Genomic DNA, 17,317 nt, shown 5'->3' on the forward strand with positions numbered 1-17,317 from the left:
ATAACATTGCAAAACTCTTATGGCTGGGTGGGAATATTACTGTCTCTTGCACCATATAACTATGTGCAGTGGATCCAGCATTCATTTTGATCCTTTACACTGGGAGTGGTGAACCCTACAACCTATGAGTTGGATCTTATTTGCCAAGCCTTTAAATGTGGCCCACTTCCCCGCATGAGGCTGGCTTCCACTAAGAGTAGAAGACTGCAGTGTTTTGGATGGAAATAGTCCTTTCTCTGAGCTGGAAATCTCTCCCATCTCCATGCTGGGCTAAGAGGAGAGGTTATCCTAGTGCTGGGATGGGGAAGTTGCAGTTTGTGGATGATGCATGCCTGGATTAACTATTTTTATGTGTGTGTTTTGAAACAAGAGTTTGTGGTGAGTAAAGTGCCTGCATGCAACAGCAGTTGCACATTCAGAGACCACTTTGGCTATAGTCAGGCATGTGTCCCTCATGGTTTTCCATTTTTGAATTGCAGTCATTGGACTGGGGGAAAAAAAGTTATCCACCCCCTACTTCCAAATAAAGTTTCATTAAAGTACGGATTACTCCAGTTTTATGCATAGTCTTCCGCTGCAGTGTCTTGTGTGGATGAAGGGGAAAGTAGTGCTCTCCTAACTGGCAACTGGGGCAGGCCCAAAGGCAGCAGGTATTCTGGAAGTGAGGTGAGATGCTTGTAACAACAAGCTGCTGGCTATGGGGTGAAGCTGAGTGCTTTGCGTGACACTTTCCCCCCACCCACACCACTAAAAAACAGACTCAAAGGCTGTTTTCACAGTACTCTGAATTGTACTTAGTTGAGAGCTATCTAGATTCCTTTTGCTTTCACATGCAGCAGACTCAGGGCAGGGCCCTTGTGTGATCAGATGGATAATGGCTCTAATTATGTGGTATAATCAGCGCTGCAGGTACTTTAGATACTTTAAAATATAAAGCAGTATATGAATATTCTTAAACAAATGAATTTGAGGTAAACAGCGGAAACACATCCAAATGCTGTTCTGTGGAATTTGACGTTGCGAAAGTTTGAGCAATGTCATGTTCAGGCTGTGTTCAAAGGTGTGTGCAGCTGCTAGCAACTGTGAAACTCTTCCGCAGTCTTGTATGGTACCTGGTTTGTTTGTGTTTTTGATACAAGTTCTATGTGTGTGTGTGTGTGTGTGTGTGTGTGTGCTGTATTTACTAAAACTGTTTATACATTTTAAAATTGCATCACACTAGCATGTTAGGCACCCTGACAGAAACCTCATCTGAGCTCAAAACAAATGAATTTAAGCCAGGATCCCATCTGTTACGCTTTGCTCTTTGACAAGTGATACGTGGTTGCCTCTTTCCCCTCCCTTCTCTTGGATTGGGGTGTTTCTGTGCCTCAGACAATTTAAACTTGTGGAGGCATGAACGTTGTATCCTGAACTTGAGTGCTTCCAGGTACCTAAGGACAATCAACTCTGAACTGAATGTTCTGAACTAATTTAAGCAAGTGCCTGATATGTCCCAGGTAGACAGTGTTCTTAATTTGAAAAAGTTATTATTACTATGTTTTTATATTGCCCTTTGTCCAAGAAGCTCAGATCAACATGCATGTTCTCCTCATATATTATTGTAACCTGCTGAGACGTTGGTTGGGCTGATACATGTCTCATGCTGATAAAATGGCATGAAACTAAGGTTATATCTGCGTACTTGGGGGTGGATGCAGATTATCCCTTCTATAAACTCCTTCCACTTTCTAAAGGGACCGATCCAGTGAAGGCTGCCACTGTAGAAGGAGGAAGGGAAGCAATTGTCTCTTCTCCCCAGGCCACCCCCCCATCACTTCCTCCGGCTGTGCAGGGGTCAGTGAAAATATCCTTTGCCATTCCTCCACAGGAGCAGCCCATGCGTGGAGTTCTGCCCATGGGAACCGTGGATCTAAGTCAATTTGTTTACCTAATGAATATTTGCTTTTTAGGTCCCTATATATGTATATCATTTCTTTCTCTCTCTTTTTCTTTTTTGCAGGTCTGTTTTCTAAAAAGAAAGTCCCGGATAATTATTCCAAAGAAGTAGTTCCCAGGTACTATTCTAAGACAGCATTATCATTTTTATAAAATCTTTGTAAAGGTCTATTTTACATAAGCTTCAGTAACAACTAGCAGCTCTTAGGTGAACCCCTCTAGACAGTTCCATGAAATAGTTGCAGTACTGTGACCATTGTTACACTATTTAATGGCATGAATAACAATTCAGTAATTTCTAGGGGGCTGGGATTCTTGGTACATTTCCCACTCCACCACTTGGTGGAGTGGGAAATGGGCAGCTAAATTCTACTACAGTAATTTCAAATTATAAACAAAACAAAGTAACTCAACGTTTGTTCTATGTGATGGTGCCTCTCAGATTAAAGTAAACTAAGCTAATATCAATCTTTTGGTGCGACTGCCAGAGTTTTGCTCACAAGCTTCGTTAGTTAGTGGAATGTTTTCAAGTGCTTTTAGGCATATTTCTTCAGCAAACAAATGAAGACGGAGGCAGATATATACATGCATTGTTTCAAAAAGATTAATAGGTTTCCCCCCCTAATATTTCAGTTATGATTGGTTCCAGACAGATGGCTCCATCACCGTGGTCATATACACTAAACAAAAGGTAGAGAATTGCTTTTTATATTAAAGAATTTTGAAAACTGTATACTTGTTTTTCCAATATATCATTTAGTAGCTCCATTTGTATCCAGCCTTTGCCCCCAAGAGCTCAAAGCAACGTACTTGTTCTCCCCCCACATTTCATCCTCATAACAACCCTGTGAGGTAGGATAGACTATAGTGACTAGATCAAGGCCACCCTGTACGTTCCGTGGCTAGCTGGGAATTTGAACTCGGGTCACCTTGGCTTTGCTCCTCCAGCTCCCTCATTAACAGCTGTCCAGAGTTGTTTCTTGCTTCTCCATATGCTTGAAACTGCCTCCAAGAACACCTCTGTGGTCTCACTTGCCACTGCATTGTAGTGGTTAAGAGCAGTAGTCTCATAATCTGGTGAACCGGGTTCGCGTCTCCACTCCTCCACATGCAGCTGCTGGGTGACCTTGGGCCAGTCACACTTCTCTGAAGTCTCTCAGCCCCACTCACCTCACAGAGTGTTTGTTGTGGGGGAGGAAGGGAAAGGAGAATGTTAGCCGCTTTGAGACTCCTTCAGGTAGAGAGAAAGCGGGATATCAAATCCAAACTCCTCCTCCTCCTCCTCCTCCTCCTCCTCCTCCTCCTCCTCCTCCTCCTCTTCTTCTTCTTCCTCCTCCTCCTCCTCCTCCTCCTCCTCCTCCTCCTCCTCCTCCTCCCCCCTCTGCCCTCCTTCTGTACAAAAACCAAGCTTAAGTATGTGGAAGTGAAGAGCCTTCTTCAACCATTCACCCTCACCTCCTCCTTCCTGTCTTCTTTCTTGGCTCCTCTTGATAGGTTCAGATTGAAAACTCTCCACTGTAGAGAACTCTTGTTACTTTGTAAAGTGCTGTGCGCATTGATGGTGCACTATTATAATAAAAAACACTTCAATTTTAACAACCACTTTGAAAAACCTTCATTTTCCTTCCTCTGTAAGGATATGAACAGTGAATTGGTGATAGCTGATCTTCAAGAACGCAAACTGAGAGGAGAGCTGATTGTGAAAGACTACTCGTATCTTTTACATCTCGGTAAGGACTTTACTGGCAAATTCTTCATTGCAGAGGTGTGCATGTAATTATATACATGTAATGGATGCACATATACACTCATATATAAATACAGCTCAGCTGCATTAAAATCCCGCAGTGATAAGAGTGGACTGTGTATTGTACTCAAGCCATGGTACCCCATGAATGTTTTGTACTTGGTAGGCATAGCTGGAGATCAGGATTGATGGGAGTTGTAGTCCAACAATGCTTAGAGAGCACAGGGTTGGGAAAGGCTGGTATCTCTATGTTAAGGCTAGTCTCCAAAGATGTGAAATATGTTGAGGGAGAGACTTGTGCATTCAGTTGGAGTTTCATTCCTGCATGCAGTTGTTCTGTTCCTTAAGAGTAGCTAGTGTTCATTTTTAAAAGCATCTTTCCTCTCCAGCAGAAAGTGAAGAGAAAATTCAAGTGATAGACTTTGGGCACCATTAAAGGGCACCATTAAATTGTCAGATATTGAACTTGGTAAAACAGAGCAACTGAGTGCAAGTGTAGGATGCTCCATCTAGCTCAGAATCGTCTCTACTGAGTGATAGAGGCTTTCCAAGCTTTCCTCAGCCTCTACTGGAAATGTTGGAGACACTGTGCACACTTTCTAAAATTGAGCTTTGACCTTTCCTCTTAATAGAATGAAGCTCCAGCTGTGTGCGCACACCAGATACATGGATCCTTGATTTATGACTAGTTTTATCACGAGTCTCCATTTGTAAAAGTTTTAGTTTTGTTTTAAATGTATCTGTTGTTTTTCTGTTTTTAATTTATGTGTAAATCAGCCTGAGACAGTGGTTTATAAGGTGATTAGTAAATCGGTTGCATTATGAGGCTCAATTGAAGTATAACAGCAAGCAATAATTTGCCACTACAAACGTGCAATTCCTCCTTCCCTCTGGTGCTGCAGTTTCTTCTCTCACTTCCTGTTTGCCACCAAACCAAAATATTCTGTTGCGTATTTCCAATTTCAGTTTCAAAGCAAACTATGCTTAGTGCAAAGGGAGGGAATTGCCGCCTGGCAAGGAAAGGGGGAGAAGGGAGCATGCACATCCAAGACTTGAATATGTACTGCCAAGCCATGCCTATATATTAATTTAATGGAACTTTGTGGTATAGCTAATTATTTGGGTTTTCCATTGTAGAGAACCTCATAACTTTATTTAAATGATGAAATGCAAAGCTCTAAAGCTTTGCATTTTCCTGACACCTGTACATTTAATGAATATTGCTACTCATAATAATCAATGTAGACACTTGGTTTTTATTAAATCAGAATATATACTTCTGTTTTAGAACTGAGTTATGCAGTTCATGAAGATATGATAGGTAAGCAAGTACATCCTCTTACAGTCAAAACATTTGTGTTTTTTTGCTCTGACTTGTTAGTATATTCAGTATCTGATCACTTTTTCCAGTAATATTACTACTAGTGCTGTTTCCGAAATCTTACATCATGCAAGAAATGTAACATATTTCTTGTATTTCTATGTATTTATTGTGCTGTATATTAAGTACAGGTAACTCGCAACGTGCGTACATTCAGCTTTTTGCTCATGGCCAAAAAGTTAAAAAGGGGTAAAAGGGGGATGGGCATCTGGAATCCCACCTGCTGTTGAACCCAGTGTGTTTTGACTATATGCAATTTTTGACTTTAAGTGCCATCCGCAGAAGCGTAAGTTGAGAGTTGCCCCTACCTTCCAGATGACTGTTTGAGAAACTTAAATAAGGCTAATCTATAGTAGTGCCCTCATGTGAAACACTTTCCCTGTTCTAACATCATGTTAACTCTTGTGCTAATCAAGACTTCAGAGCCTTAGTATTTGTTGGCATAGCAATTCATATGATTGGACTATAATCTTAGTGCGCTGTGCATGGTTCACCACACATTGATGCATGCCTATATGAAAACAATGTTAGATGCACATGGTGCACCATTGAAGTTAAACTGGTTTAGCTTACTGTAGCAGCATGTTAACTTAAGAACTGAGAGTATCATCTTGCATCAGCTTCTTTGCAAAGCTTACATTTTATGTTAGTTATCTTATTCATTGTAATGCATTTCATAGCTGTCAAGATTCTTGAATGACTGTATCTTAATGTCTTTTGAGTCTCTTGAGAGTTTTCTTTACCAATGAACAGTTTGAAAGAAATGCTTTTCTGCTCATACAAGTGTTTTCTGTTGATTTTTTTTTAAAAACCCTTTAATGCTGCATTAAAGACCCCTGTGCCATATTGCAAACTACTTTTGAAATTCACTTTACTTTAGAAACAGTCTGTCATTCTGCATGAGTGCTGCTGTTAAGAAGGAACCAGCCAAAAGCTTCCTTATATTGCTGTTCTTTTTGATTCAGGCTACTCTATGTTGGGTCCTGTAACAATGATCTGTTGTCCTTTGAATATAATTTGTCCCTTATTTATTTATTTATTTATTTATTTATTTGCTTGCTTGCTTGCTTGCTTGCTTGCTTCCCATATGTAAAAATGTATTGTTGAGCATGCATCTGCTATCCTCTCATTCAGATAAAAACTGCAAAATGTGGTATTTAATCAAATGCTTTTCACATTCTATTACTGCTTACATTTCTATTCCATCTCTCTGTATCAAGCAGCTCATGGCAATATTGGTACATAAGGAGTTCAGGCACTGACTAGACCAAATCTGTTTAATTTCAGCAAAGTAGCTGTGTTTCATTCTTTCAGCTGCTGCCCTGCAATTTTATTGTGTCTGGAGAATATCCAACTACCATCCGCGGAGAAGACTCATTGAAATGAATGACCATTTCTTTCAGTGGGTCTCCCAAGGGCTTTACTCCCTCCCTCTCTCTTTAATAATAAATTGAACAGAGGCAGGTTGTGAACACTGTAATTACATTTTTTGTACAAAATGACATGTATGTATTAGTATAGAACAACACTCTGTGTATTTTTAGTACAGGTCTCTGAAAAAGTGGGAAAGGTGGAATTTGTCTTGAATAAGAAAGAAATTCTGTCTTGGAAAAAACTTGGACAGCCATTGGAAAGCCATAACTCCTTTGTCAAACGCACAGAGAGAGGTAATTAGTTTTGCTGCCATACTCATGACTGTTTTTCAGCACACCCAAACTTTAGGAGACAAAATCAGATTGCTGTTCAAGGTCTGCAGCATAGTCAGAATGACTATGTTTAAGGATGTATTATAGTTTTAGCAAAAGCATTGTGTATAGCTGTGTATAATATGATGGCTTTGTGTTTTCATTGTACCTGCAAAATGTACTGTCCATGATAATAAAACCTCTCTATATCCCCTCTTCTTCTCAGCTGCCTAAAAATTTTATGCAGAGTGCAAAGTATCTCAGTTATGTTTCAGATTCTTATATAATGTATTTGGAAACAAAAAATGCAATGATTCAGAAATGCCATAGCCTTTACATGGGACCAGATATGATAGCTGAAATTGTCATATTAGCAGGAATCTGTTGTTGCTGTATTAATAACTAATTTTAATACCACTAATGGTTGAAGCATAAGTTGTTGACTTTTCAAGTGATAAAGGCATGAGTAGATATTTTGCATGACTTTGGTTTGAGGATCTGAGGATTTTGTTCCAGTCGTGGAAGAAGAGTTATGCACACAGAAGTATCTCTTTAGATTCATGGAATGTGAACATTTGAGTGGCCTGAATTGAATTAATTACCGTTTCTGTATTTTTAAGGTCTGTATTACAGAAAATGCAGATTGCTGTCAAAGACAAATGTCAGTCATGACACCCAACTCTTCTGTTTAGCATTACCGCTGGGAACTCATCTCCTGGTCCCTGTTGGGCACCATGTTTACCTCAGACAAACTATTACAGGTAATGTAATGAAAGATCATTTGTTATTTCCTAGAATATATTCTAATTCTGTTGTGGTGGTGGTGTTTTAAAAAGGAAAGGCACACAAATGATCACACAAGTTTATCGCTTACCTTCTTAAATGAAAAACATGTTCCACCCTAATTAAATAGGTAATGCTCAGATGTCTCAGATGTTGAAAGGGAACCATATACTGTGGAATTAAAACTCTATTTTATAAAGGTTCCTTTAGCAATGTTTTGTGTATGAAGATGTCCACTACTTTACACCTCACCAGAAAGAACCTGCAATGTCCAGCCAGTTAATCTTGCATAAAATAGAATAATACCCAGTTGTGTTCCTCTGCTCATAGAGGGCTTTATTAAGCAGAAGAGGGGAAGAAGCTATTTTTGCAAATTCCTTATTTCTCCTACAGACATCCCCCCATGCCACCTACCACACTATTTGAGAGGGTCCCCCAACCTCCAGAATGCATTGGGGGTGTTCAGGAGGGATTGCTGTGGGAAGGGGGAATCAACAAAAATAGCTCCCCCAACTCTGTTATCAGTGGCTCCCGCTGGATTGAAGTGTGCGAGTGGAGAAGCTACAGGGAGAAAATGGCAAGCAGTTCTGAACGTGAAGAAAGGTCATATTCTATTTTCGTTGAGCGTTGTGCCTTTTCACAGTCTAAAAAAATAGGTTTTAGCAACTAGACAAAGATAATAGCCAACCTTAAAAGCTGCATTTGTTACAAGTACCAGGATAAAATACATCAGTGCTGAAACTCAGCCCATCAGCTCGTAATTACAAAGTCAGCTGACAGCATGACTTCTTTTCATAAACACCAGTAAGATGCTTTTTCTTTTTAAAAAGTCGCTCAGATGGTATTCAAAACTTCTTTGTTTAGCCCATTTATACACACGTGGTCAGGTATGTTGAACATTCAGTTTATCTAGAAAAGGGGTTAGGGCTTCTGGTCCATATGACTTCCACATTTAGCAGGAAGTAATTGCATTATTTGTAAGAATATGTGATTTGACATTGACGGTTGACTCTACTAAAAGGGATTGTTTCTGTGAATACTAAATGTTGAATTTTCTTCTTCTTTTCCTCAGGCACAGAGATAGTGAAGCCATATACACCAGTGCCATCTTTCTTGGTGTCTACATTCAAAAACCCCTGTCATGATGATCAGTTGCATATATTTTTCATAATCAAAATTTACCCAAGTGGACTATTCACACCAGTACTTGATGCCCTACAAATAGGTAAGTGTTTGCTTTCTTTCTTTTTCTCGCGCTCTTTCGGGATATTCTAAAACAGTGTTTGTTGCTATAAATCTTGTGAAAGTTTCCATTTTTTTTTTTTTTAATAATATGAAAATACATTTAATAGAAAATGGAAAAAGGGGGAAAGCTGTTAAGCATCGTACGGTGGTCTATCGAAAAATCTGGTTGCAAACCATTCATTTCAAAAATATAGTTTGTTTTCTTGAAAAATAAATAAAATATAATGTATTTATTTTTAAGTGTTTTGTTTCTCAATCTTTTCCTCATGAATGATTGTTTTATACTAGAAGGAATTCAATGCCTCACTAAGGCAACCCTTCCATCAGGGCAAGCATTTTGGCTTACCAAACAAAACAACCCCCTCTTTCCTCTCCTACCCCCAAAGGTGCTGTTACAGAGATTCTCCCAGCTGCCCTGAGTCAAACCCTGTTGTGCAAACAGAGGTCTTTGTGTAGGGCTTCCATGGACAGGACTCATAATTTGAATCCTGCCCACTGTTTTTATAGTTGTATGAAATGTGAACTAATGCACCCTTAGGTTTCTTTTAATGTCGAGAGTGCCCTTATTTCATTCTCTCCAAGATTCACTGCACTGTATGTTTTTCTTCTTCTTCTTCTTCTACAGGGGAGTATATTTCTGTGAGTAATCCTGAAGGTAACTTCATGAAATCGCAAATGGAAGATGTAGAGGATCTGTTTTTATTGGCAGGAGGCACAGGATTCACCCCAATGGTTAAGCTGCTCAGCTATGCTCTGACCAGTAGCAACAGCCTCAGGTATCTTCTCTGCTTATGACTAGGTGCAAGCATTATAAATGACAAGAAAAGTCATTTTAAGTAGTTCTTGCTCTGGTTATGTGCTTAGCAGCAAGATTGTTTCAAAACACTGCACAGGTATTTGATGATAGAAACAAAACAGTCTTTTGCTGTGAAGGAAGGTTTTGACAAAACAATACAAATTGCTCATAATGTTTGTGTTGCAGTATTTCTTACTACCTTGTTTTAGCAATATCTGCAGGTGCAGTTTTACACCCACTGTCCCTGGAGTAAACCGTATTGAAATCAGACTTAATTTTGAGTAGGCATGTATAGGATTGTACTGTAAGGCTTTTGCTAATGTTACTTGGCAAGAGTGATGGCTTCCCTGGTTGTGGTTGTAAAGTTTCTCAAATCACATGTGCACAGTTTCCTACAAGCAGGTTTTAATGTGGGGTCAGGGTTCATGAAGTTTGATTTCTTCATGGTAATTAAACTGCCAGAGGTCTAGCTGATTCCATTTCTACCATGGATTTCCTGTGACTACCAGTATGTCATTGAAACGAGAGCACCCTCATAGAATGTAGGAGTTTCTGTATAATCGAGGGATCCCAATTTTTCCATCACCCTTCTAGACGGGACCTCTTCTTTAATTTGTGTATTGAGGATCAGTGATTTCTGCACTAACGTGATTTCTCCACTAAGACAATGAAGAAAAAGAGATACTGGGCAATTTCAAAATGATAGGTAGCCCTAGGGTAGGCCTGCTTTACAACACCAACTAAAAAGGTGCATTTTTTTGGTCACACCCCTTGTATATAACAGGGACATCCAACTCCCAAGAAACTGCGATCTACTCCCGGGGGGGGGGGAATGGTAGTGATCTACCCATTTCGGGGGTGGGGGAGCTCAAAGTTGTTGAGTTGTTTTTTTTTTAGGGGAGGCACAGAATTTGCACTCCTTAATTCGGGAATGCCAAAGTACGTGCACCAAAAACGGAGCTGGGCGGCGATAACTCCATCTTCCGTTTTAGCGATCCTGCACAAATGCACAACATAGCGAGGGGGCGGGGCCAGAAATGAGCAAGCGATCTACCACAATCGACCAGTATCACCCAGGGATCGACCTATCGATCGTGGTCGACCAGTTGGACACCCCTGGTATATAATATGCCTGGACCACATAATGTAGTTAACTGATGCTTTTTAAGTGTTTATAATATTTGATTGTTGTATTTCTTGTTCTAACCCATCCAGACAAAGGGCAGATATGTTATGTAAATACAAAGGTGAGCAGTGGTCTTAGTACAGCTATGGCGTGCTTGGAGTGAGTTTGATAAGGAGGGCAAAGCAAATTAGGGCTACAGAGGGGCCAGAATCATCTCTTCCAACCCCACTATACATAAGTAAACTTACATGAGTCTTTCACTGCTATTAAATTACACAAAGAAGGCATTGTTAAAAGCTGTTGGGAGTTCTTACTGAGGAATACTTGTTGTATTATTCAGTGTCTCCTGCATGGGTACAATATTTCTAACAGCTGTGATTTTAAATATTGAAGCCCTAATTTCTTTTTAAGGGCAGTGAAATTTATGTTCTTCAACAAGACGGAAGATGACATACTTTGGAGAAATCAGCTGGAGCAACTAGCCCTGAATGATGCAAGGTAACTGGGGAGACCCTGGAACTGGATATTGGGGGAAAGATGGTAACTTGATTGTTCTTGAGGAGGATGGAGACTTCCCCCCACTTCCCTTGCAGTAGGTGCCTGCTCAGTTCTAGCAATGCAGAGAAGTATATTATTCCTGCAAGCACAAAATACATAGAAATGCACCTTTATTGGGCAGTACAGGTTAGCATATATATCCTATGTAGGGATAGGTACACAGAAAGGAATTTAATGCGGTGATGATCATATTGTCTAAAGTTCACAAACCTCCTCTTACTCATCTCCCCTGTTTACATCATTCATTGCTTGCACCCCTTGTCTTGCATTTAAGCTTGGTTTGAATTTGCAGTAGTGTAGCGTACAAGGCATTCATTTGTTAGTCAACCAAATTACTTTTTGAAATGTTAATGAAGTGCTTTGAGCTGTGGGTGCGGTTGTGTTGAATAATTATTCATCTTGCTTAAAGCAAAGTTCCTCATCTCTGCGGGACCAACATCAGATCACTGCTTGATATCCAAACCATTCACTATTTTTGTTACAGAAGGGGCTATGTAAAAAGCTTTTATTCAGTTGTTTATCTGCCACGTTAGTTACACACTGTAGGGGGAAGCGGCTTCCTTTATTATTTTAATCGGGAAAAAATCACAAGGAAATTGTTTTTCACATTGATTTTGAAGGAAAATAAAGAAATCTTGTTTCTGCCTATAGTGGTGATTTCCCATCATCTCAATATGCCTTTCATTGTTCAGAGCTGCTGCTGTAGTTTATAATATTTTTGTCGCCTAAATTCCAGAACAATATCATCACTGTTATCATTATTGCATGCCACTTATGCCAAAATGGTTTCCAAATGGCTATGAAATCAATGATAAAATACATACACAATTAAAATGCACAATAACAATTTAATCAGAACATTAAAGCATTATTAATGAATATGCAATAAAAGAGGCCAGTTAGAAAGGAGAACTGTTAAAATAAGAGTGGGAGAAATCCTGAAGTCACTGTAATTTTCATACTTACCAAATGCAATGAAGACCAGAGGGGAACAGATTTTAGCCTTCACTCTAGATCAAGCTCTGTGTTGCAGAACCATACAAGACCTGATATGCTGACATACAAATAATATCCAATTTTATTTATTTTTTGCTCGTTCCAGTTTGTTCTATGGCTGAATAAGTTGTGCATGTTCTGTGACTTAATCATTCTGTCTTTCAGATTTGAGGTTCAGTTTGTCCTCTCGGAGCCAAAGAAAGGCTGGAAAGGCAAAGAAGGAAAAATTTCTTCCTCTCTTCTTTCCCAATTTGTGAAAAGAAGTAAATGTGATTCTAAGGTGCTCATATGTATCTGTGGTCCACCACCTTTCATGGAGCAAGGAATACAGTAAGTAAAAGAGGAAATATTGATCTGTTACATGTTGTATACTTCATATGCTCTCCTCACCCTTAATTTTTATAATTGATATTTTATTTAAAAATTTCCAAATATAAAGCAGTAAAGAATTTACATATGTGGGAAACTTGGTGAGAGCCACCTAGGGTAGAATAATCCATTGTTTTCAGTGGATCTGCCCGGACTAAAATTGGATACAACTTGTTAGTTTTAATACTGCTTTTCTGTGGGCTAATTTTAAGGGTGGGTTGGTGTGACTGAAAAGTTTGTTTTGCTGGGCAGGTTGGGTCCCCAAGTGTTCTCTTTTTCTTTTCCCCTGCCAGAAAACGGTAAACGGATGGCAGCCTCTGATTGGCCAGGGTTCCAGGAGAGGGAGTTGAAAAGGAGAGGATTTTGAGAGACAGTTTGTAGGTTGGGAGAATAGGGTGGGAGGTAGGGAGTGAGAGGATAGAGAGAGTTGGTTCTGGGTAGAAACATCCACTTTAAGGAATATATCACAAGCTAGAGAAAGGAGACTCTGAGCTTAGTGTGAAGGACAGTGTGTGGTGTCCTGTAAGAGTAATAAGCCAGGAATTAACTGGGAGGCTGAGGCTGAGCCAGGAGAAGTAGAAGCTGTGAGAAGACAGTCTACTTAGGACTCATTCCAGTCAGGAGGGGAGAGATTCTTCTACATTGAGAAGACTTCCAAACCAGTTAAGAGGGGTGTGGTGATCCCTTGGGTCTGTTACCTGGAGTACCTCAGGAGTAGGGTTGTCTAAGGAGGGTGCAACTGTCAGAAAATACCACCTTGTTTAAGAACCAAAGTATTAAGTGGCAACAGCTGTGCAACAACTGAGAAAGAACTGAAGTGAAATAGCATTATAATCTGAAGTATCCTATGTTTTACCCACTTTGTGTCATAAACTTCCTTTGTTTAATAAAATCTTTCTTGTTTATTGGATCAAATCCTGCCTGAGACTCGAAATTATTAAGTTTTCCCTCACACAAGTACCCTACAAGATAATCTGGGGTAGTTTGTAGGAATTAGTGGAACTGGTGTTCTGTGAGGTGGGTGCACTATATTTAAGTGAGGGCGGGCCCAACAGCACCAGGGGGGAAAGTTGGTCATAGGTTTTGTAGCATCAACAAACAAATCCCAGTTTTATAATAGGAATAATCTACATTTAAAAAATAAATAAATAAATAAATAAATTGTAATGCTCCTTGCTTTCCCTCTGTACATTATTTTGTGTATATGTGTTTGTTTCATTCCAGGTTTCTGCAAGATCTTGGGTATTCCTCTAAAGAAATACACTGTTTTACAGCTTAAATATGCAGCATTCAGACCCTAGGTTGTGCACTTCAAAAACATTGGTTTTTTAAAAAATCCAAGAAAATATTATGCATGAATATCTTGTTCTTTTTAATGTGATTACTTGAACTCTTATCATATTTAGGTGAGAGTGGGTTCTTTTATATTCTGCTGTTTTGAAATTGTAATTATTTTTATTACTATATCAAACTTAACCAGAATATTTTAAGGGGTAAGTAAACTAGCACGTGTATGTATTGCACAGATATGAACTTTGTCCTCCATCAAGTACGATTTAGTAGCATCCCTTTGCACTGGTTACTATGTCTATATAGGCACTAGAGACCTTATTTTAAATTATAACTTCACCACTTTCCAAAGTCTCAGCAATATAGTATGAAGTTATATGTTACACAGTTAACTCAGGAAAACAATCTTACAGGTGTCGTAACGCTGTAGTATTGTAAATAACGAGTGTTCTTATAATTTATACGCAAAATATTGGTTTTATATACTAACTCACTTTTTGTATCATGTTAATAAAAACAAGATGGTTGCGTTTAAATACATCAATTTGTTCATTATTATTTTAAATATAATTTTATTGCATTTCAGAACAACCACAAAAATGTACAGAACTCAAAAACACCAGCCTCCTCCCCACCAGCACCCACTGACCCTCCACCCACCTGTTCCCCAGGCAGTTTAATATCATCAGCACATAGTTCAAGTAGCTATCCATGCTCATAACTACTATTAACCTAGAAGCATAAAATTGTAGAGTTGGAAGCGGCCCTGTAGTCCCAACCCCCTGCAATGCAGAAATCTCAGCTGAAACATCCATGACAGATGGCCATTTAACCTCTGCTTAGAAACCTCCAAGGAAGGAGAGTCCACCACCTCTTGAAGAAGTCCGTTCCACTGTCAAAGAGCTCTTAGCACCAGAAAGTTCTTCCTGCTGTTTAGCTGGAATCTCTGTTCTTGTCACTTGAAGCCATTGGTTCAGATCCTACCCTCCGGAGCAGGGGAAACCAAGCTTGCTCCATCTTTCATGTGACAGCTCTTTAGATATTTGAAGATGGCTATTGTATCTCCTCACAACATCCTCTTATCCAGGGTAAACATCCAACTCTCTTAGCTGTTCCCGACCTTGATCATCTTGGTCACCCCTCTCTGCACACATCTCAGCTTGTCAATATCCTCCATAAACTGTGGTGCCCACAATTGGACACAGTACTCCATGTGTGTTCTGACCAAAGCAGAATTGAGCAGTATTATTATTTCCCTTGATCTGGCCATTATACTTCTGTTGATGCAGCCTATAATGGCATTAGCTTTTTTTGCTGCTGCGTCACACTGCTGCCTCAACCTGTATTAATACAATATGCAGTTTTCAACAGAGGTCTACAAGATTAACTTCTTTCTGCTTTTCAGACAAGCAACAATCATTTAAAGACACTACCCTTAGAGAAAATATGGAAAAGATGATGTACCGTTGGTACATCACCCCTGTGAAATTGCAAAAAATGTATAAGATTGGAGATAAAAGGTGTTGGAAGTGTAAAACCAAAGAAGGAAGTTTCTACCACATGTGGTGGAAGTGTGAGGAAATTAAAAAAAATTGGGAATCCATATATAACGAATTGAAAATACACTTTTGTTAAAAAACCTGAAGCCTTCCTTCTGGGAATGATCGGAGACGAGATTAAGAAAGAAGATCATATAATGTTTCAATATGCAACTGTAGCTGCCAGGATCCTGCTAGCACAAATTTGGAAACCCCAAATATCCCGACCGTTAAAGATTGGCAAACTAAATTATTTGAATATATGGATTTGGCAAAAATGACGCAGAATATCAGACAGCAAAAAGGTACAAAGTTTATTGACGATTGGACTAAATTTATAACACATGGAAACAAATTTTAGAGATATAAAAATCACAGTAGGTTTAATATAATCCTTGCGATGTGTAGATGATATAAAATGAAAACTGCAGAATGGAATTATTATTTTACATAACCCAAAACCAAGATGGAGGGAAGTCAACCATTATTTGTCGTTATTTGTTGTGGTTGATGTTTTTCTCTTTTCTTTGGTGTGTTTGTTTGTTTTTCTTTTTCCTTTTCTACCCCCCCCCCCCCCAATTTGGTTATAGAAAATGAATAAAAAGAATTTTAAAAAATAAATAAATAAAGACACTACATTGAAAATCACCAAGGTAAATGCCTTCATTGGAATTTTAAGTGATGGCATCTGGCTTTAGAGCTGCAGAAATTGTACCCTAGTGTGATGGGATAATGAGCTGCTTGTGCGTAAAGCTTGATCCCTCTGGGGTTTGGTTGGTCATCCCAACCTAGGCACTAACGGAGCTCCCCAAAGCATGACTCCGTTAGTCGCTGGTAGAATCTGACCGTGGGCGTCTACGGAACCTACGCCAACATAAAAGCTGTTTGACAGACATGCGCTTTCGTGACTCTCTGCGTGACAGTTTCCGGCGCAGGGTGGGAGTTCCTAACGGGGGTCTTGTTACCTCTTCGCTGTTGTCACTGGAAGTATCCCAGAGCCTCCCCTCCGCTGTGACTCCTGCACTCCCCCTGCTGGTTCCTTCTGCTGCAGATTCTCTCCTATTCTCATGGAACTTATCCACCACCTCTCTCTCCGATGGCAGTTCCCTGACATCCACCTCCCCCCCAGGGCCCCCTTCACCCCCTCCCGCCTCCTCTCCCACTGGCGGTGAGGACGGAAAGCCCCTGAAGGAACTCTCCTCGTCGTCCGAGGATTCAAACACTTCTAGCCACGGCGTACCGTCTCTCTCCCCGTCTTCCTCTTCTTCGTCTGAGTCGGCTTCCTCACCCACCCCTGACTCAGGGAACCCTTCAAACTCTCCTTCCTCATCGGTGGTACCAAAGTGTTCCCTTCTAAATCGTGCCACGGGTTGCGGTTTTCTTGGGAAACGCTGATGAAATGTTTCTATTAAAACCTCGTCATTGACTACCTCTGCTGGTACCCAAGTGTTTTCCGACTCTACTTCCCCCTCCCATTCTACCAGATATTCCACCTGATTCCCCTTCCACCTGGAATCAATGATTCCTGCCACGTTCATGTCGCGCTCTCTCTCTTCTATCACGGGCGTTTGGGTGGCCTCTCTCTCATGCTCCCCCCACTCACGTCCCTCTCGGTACGGCGACAGTAATGACCTGTGAAATACTGGGTGTAACTTCATGTGACTGGGCAGCCTGAGTTTGAATGCTACTGGGTTGACCTGCTGTATGACCTCAAAGGGTCCCAATCTTTTGGGTCTCAATTTCTTACACCCTCCTTTGAACGGTAGTCCTTGGGTGGATAACCACACCCGGTCCCCCACCCTTATGGTTTCACCTTCCCTCCTATTTTTGTCTGCTTGCTTCTTATATTCTTCCTTGGCTTTCTC

At 40.1% G+C, this 17,317-nt stretch overlaps 1 protein-coding gene across 3 annotated transcripts in view; it reads left to right on the forward strand.

Moving 5' to 3' along the window:
* CYB5R4 (cytochrome b5 reductase 4) overlaps positions 1-14,454 on the forward strand; it is a 33,592-nt gene extending 19,138 nt beyond the window's left edge. For 2 of the 3 annotated variants that reach the window (XM_081857182.1, XM_081857183.1), the window contains 11 exons: positions 2,003-2,057; positions 2,572-2,629; positions 3,575-3,668; positions 4,974-5,006; positions 6,611-6,733; positions 7,372-7,512; positions 8,607-8,759; positions 9,405-9,555; positions 11,113-11,199; positions 12,421-12,585; positions 13,849-14,454. In XM_081857182.1, coding sequence (XP_081713308.1) covers positions 2,003-2,057; positions 2,572-2,629; positions 3,575-3,668; positions 4,974-5,006; positions 6,611-6,733; positions 7,372-7,512; positions 8,607-8,759; positions 9,405-9,555; positions 11,113-11,199; positions 12,421-12,585; positions 13,849-13,903 — 1,115 coding nt within the window. In that variant the 3' untranslated portion in view covers positions 13,904-14,454. The remainder of the gene's footprint in view (positions 1-2,002; positions 2,058-2,571; positions 2,630-3,574; positions 3,669-4,973; positions 5,007-6,610; positions 6,734-7,371; positions 7,513-8,606; positions 8,760-9,404; positions 9,556-11,112; positions 11,200-12,420; positions 12,586-13,848) is intronic. The other variant, XM_081857184.1, reaches the window with a different exon arrangement.
* Positions 14,455-17,317: the final 2,863 nt, after the last annotated feature.

Source organism: Podarcis erhardii (genome assembly GCF_964252035.2).
Source record: "Podarcis erhardii genome assembly, chromosome: 3".
NCBI lineage: Eukaryota > Metazoa > Chordata > Lepidosauria > Squamata > Lacertidae > Podarcis > Podarcis erhardii.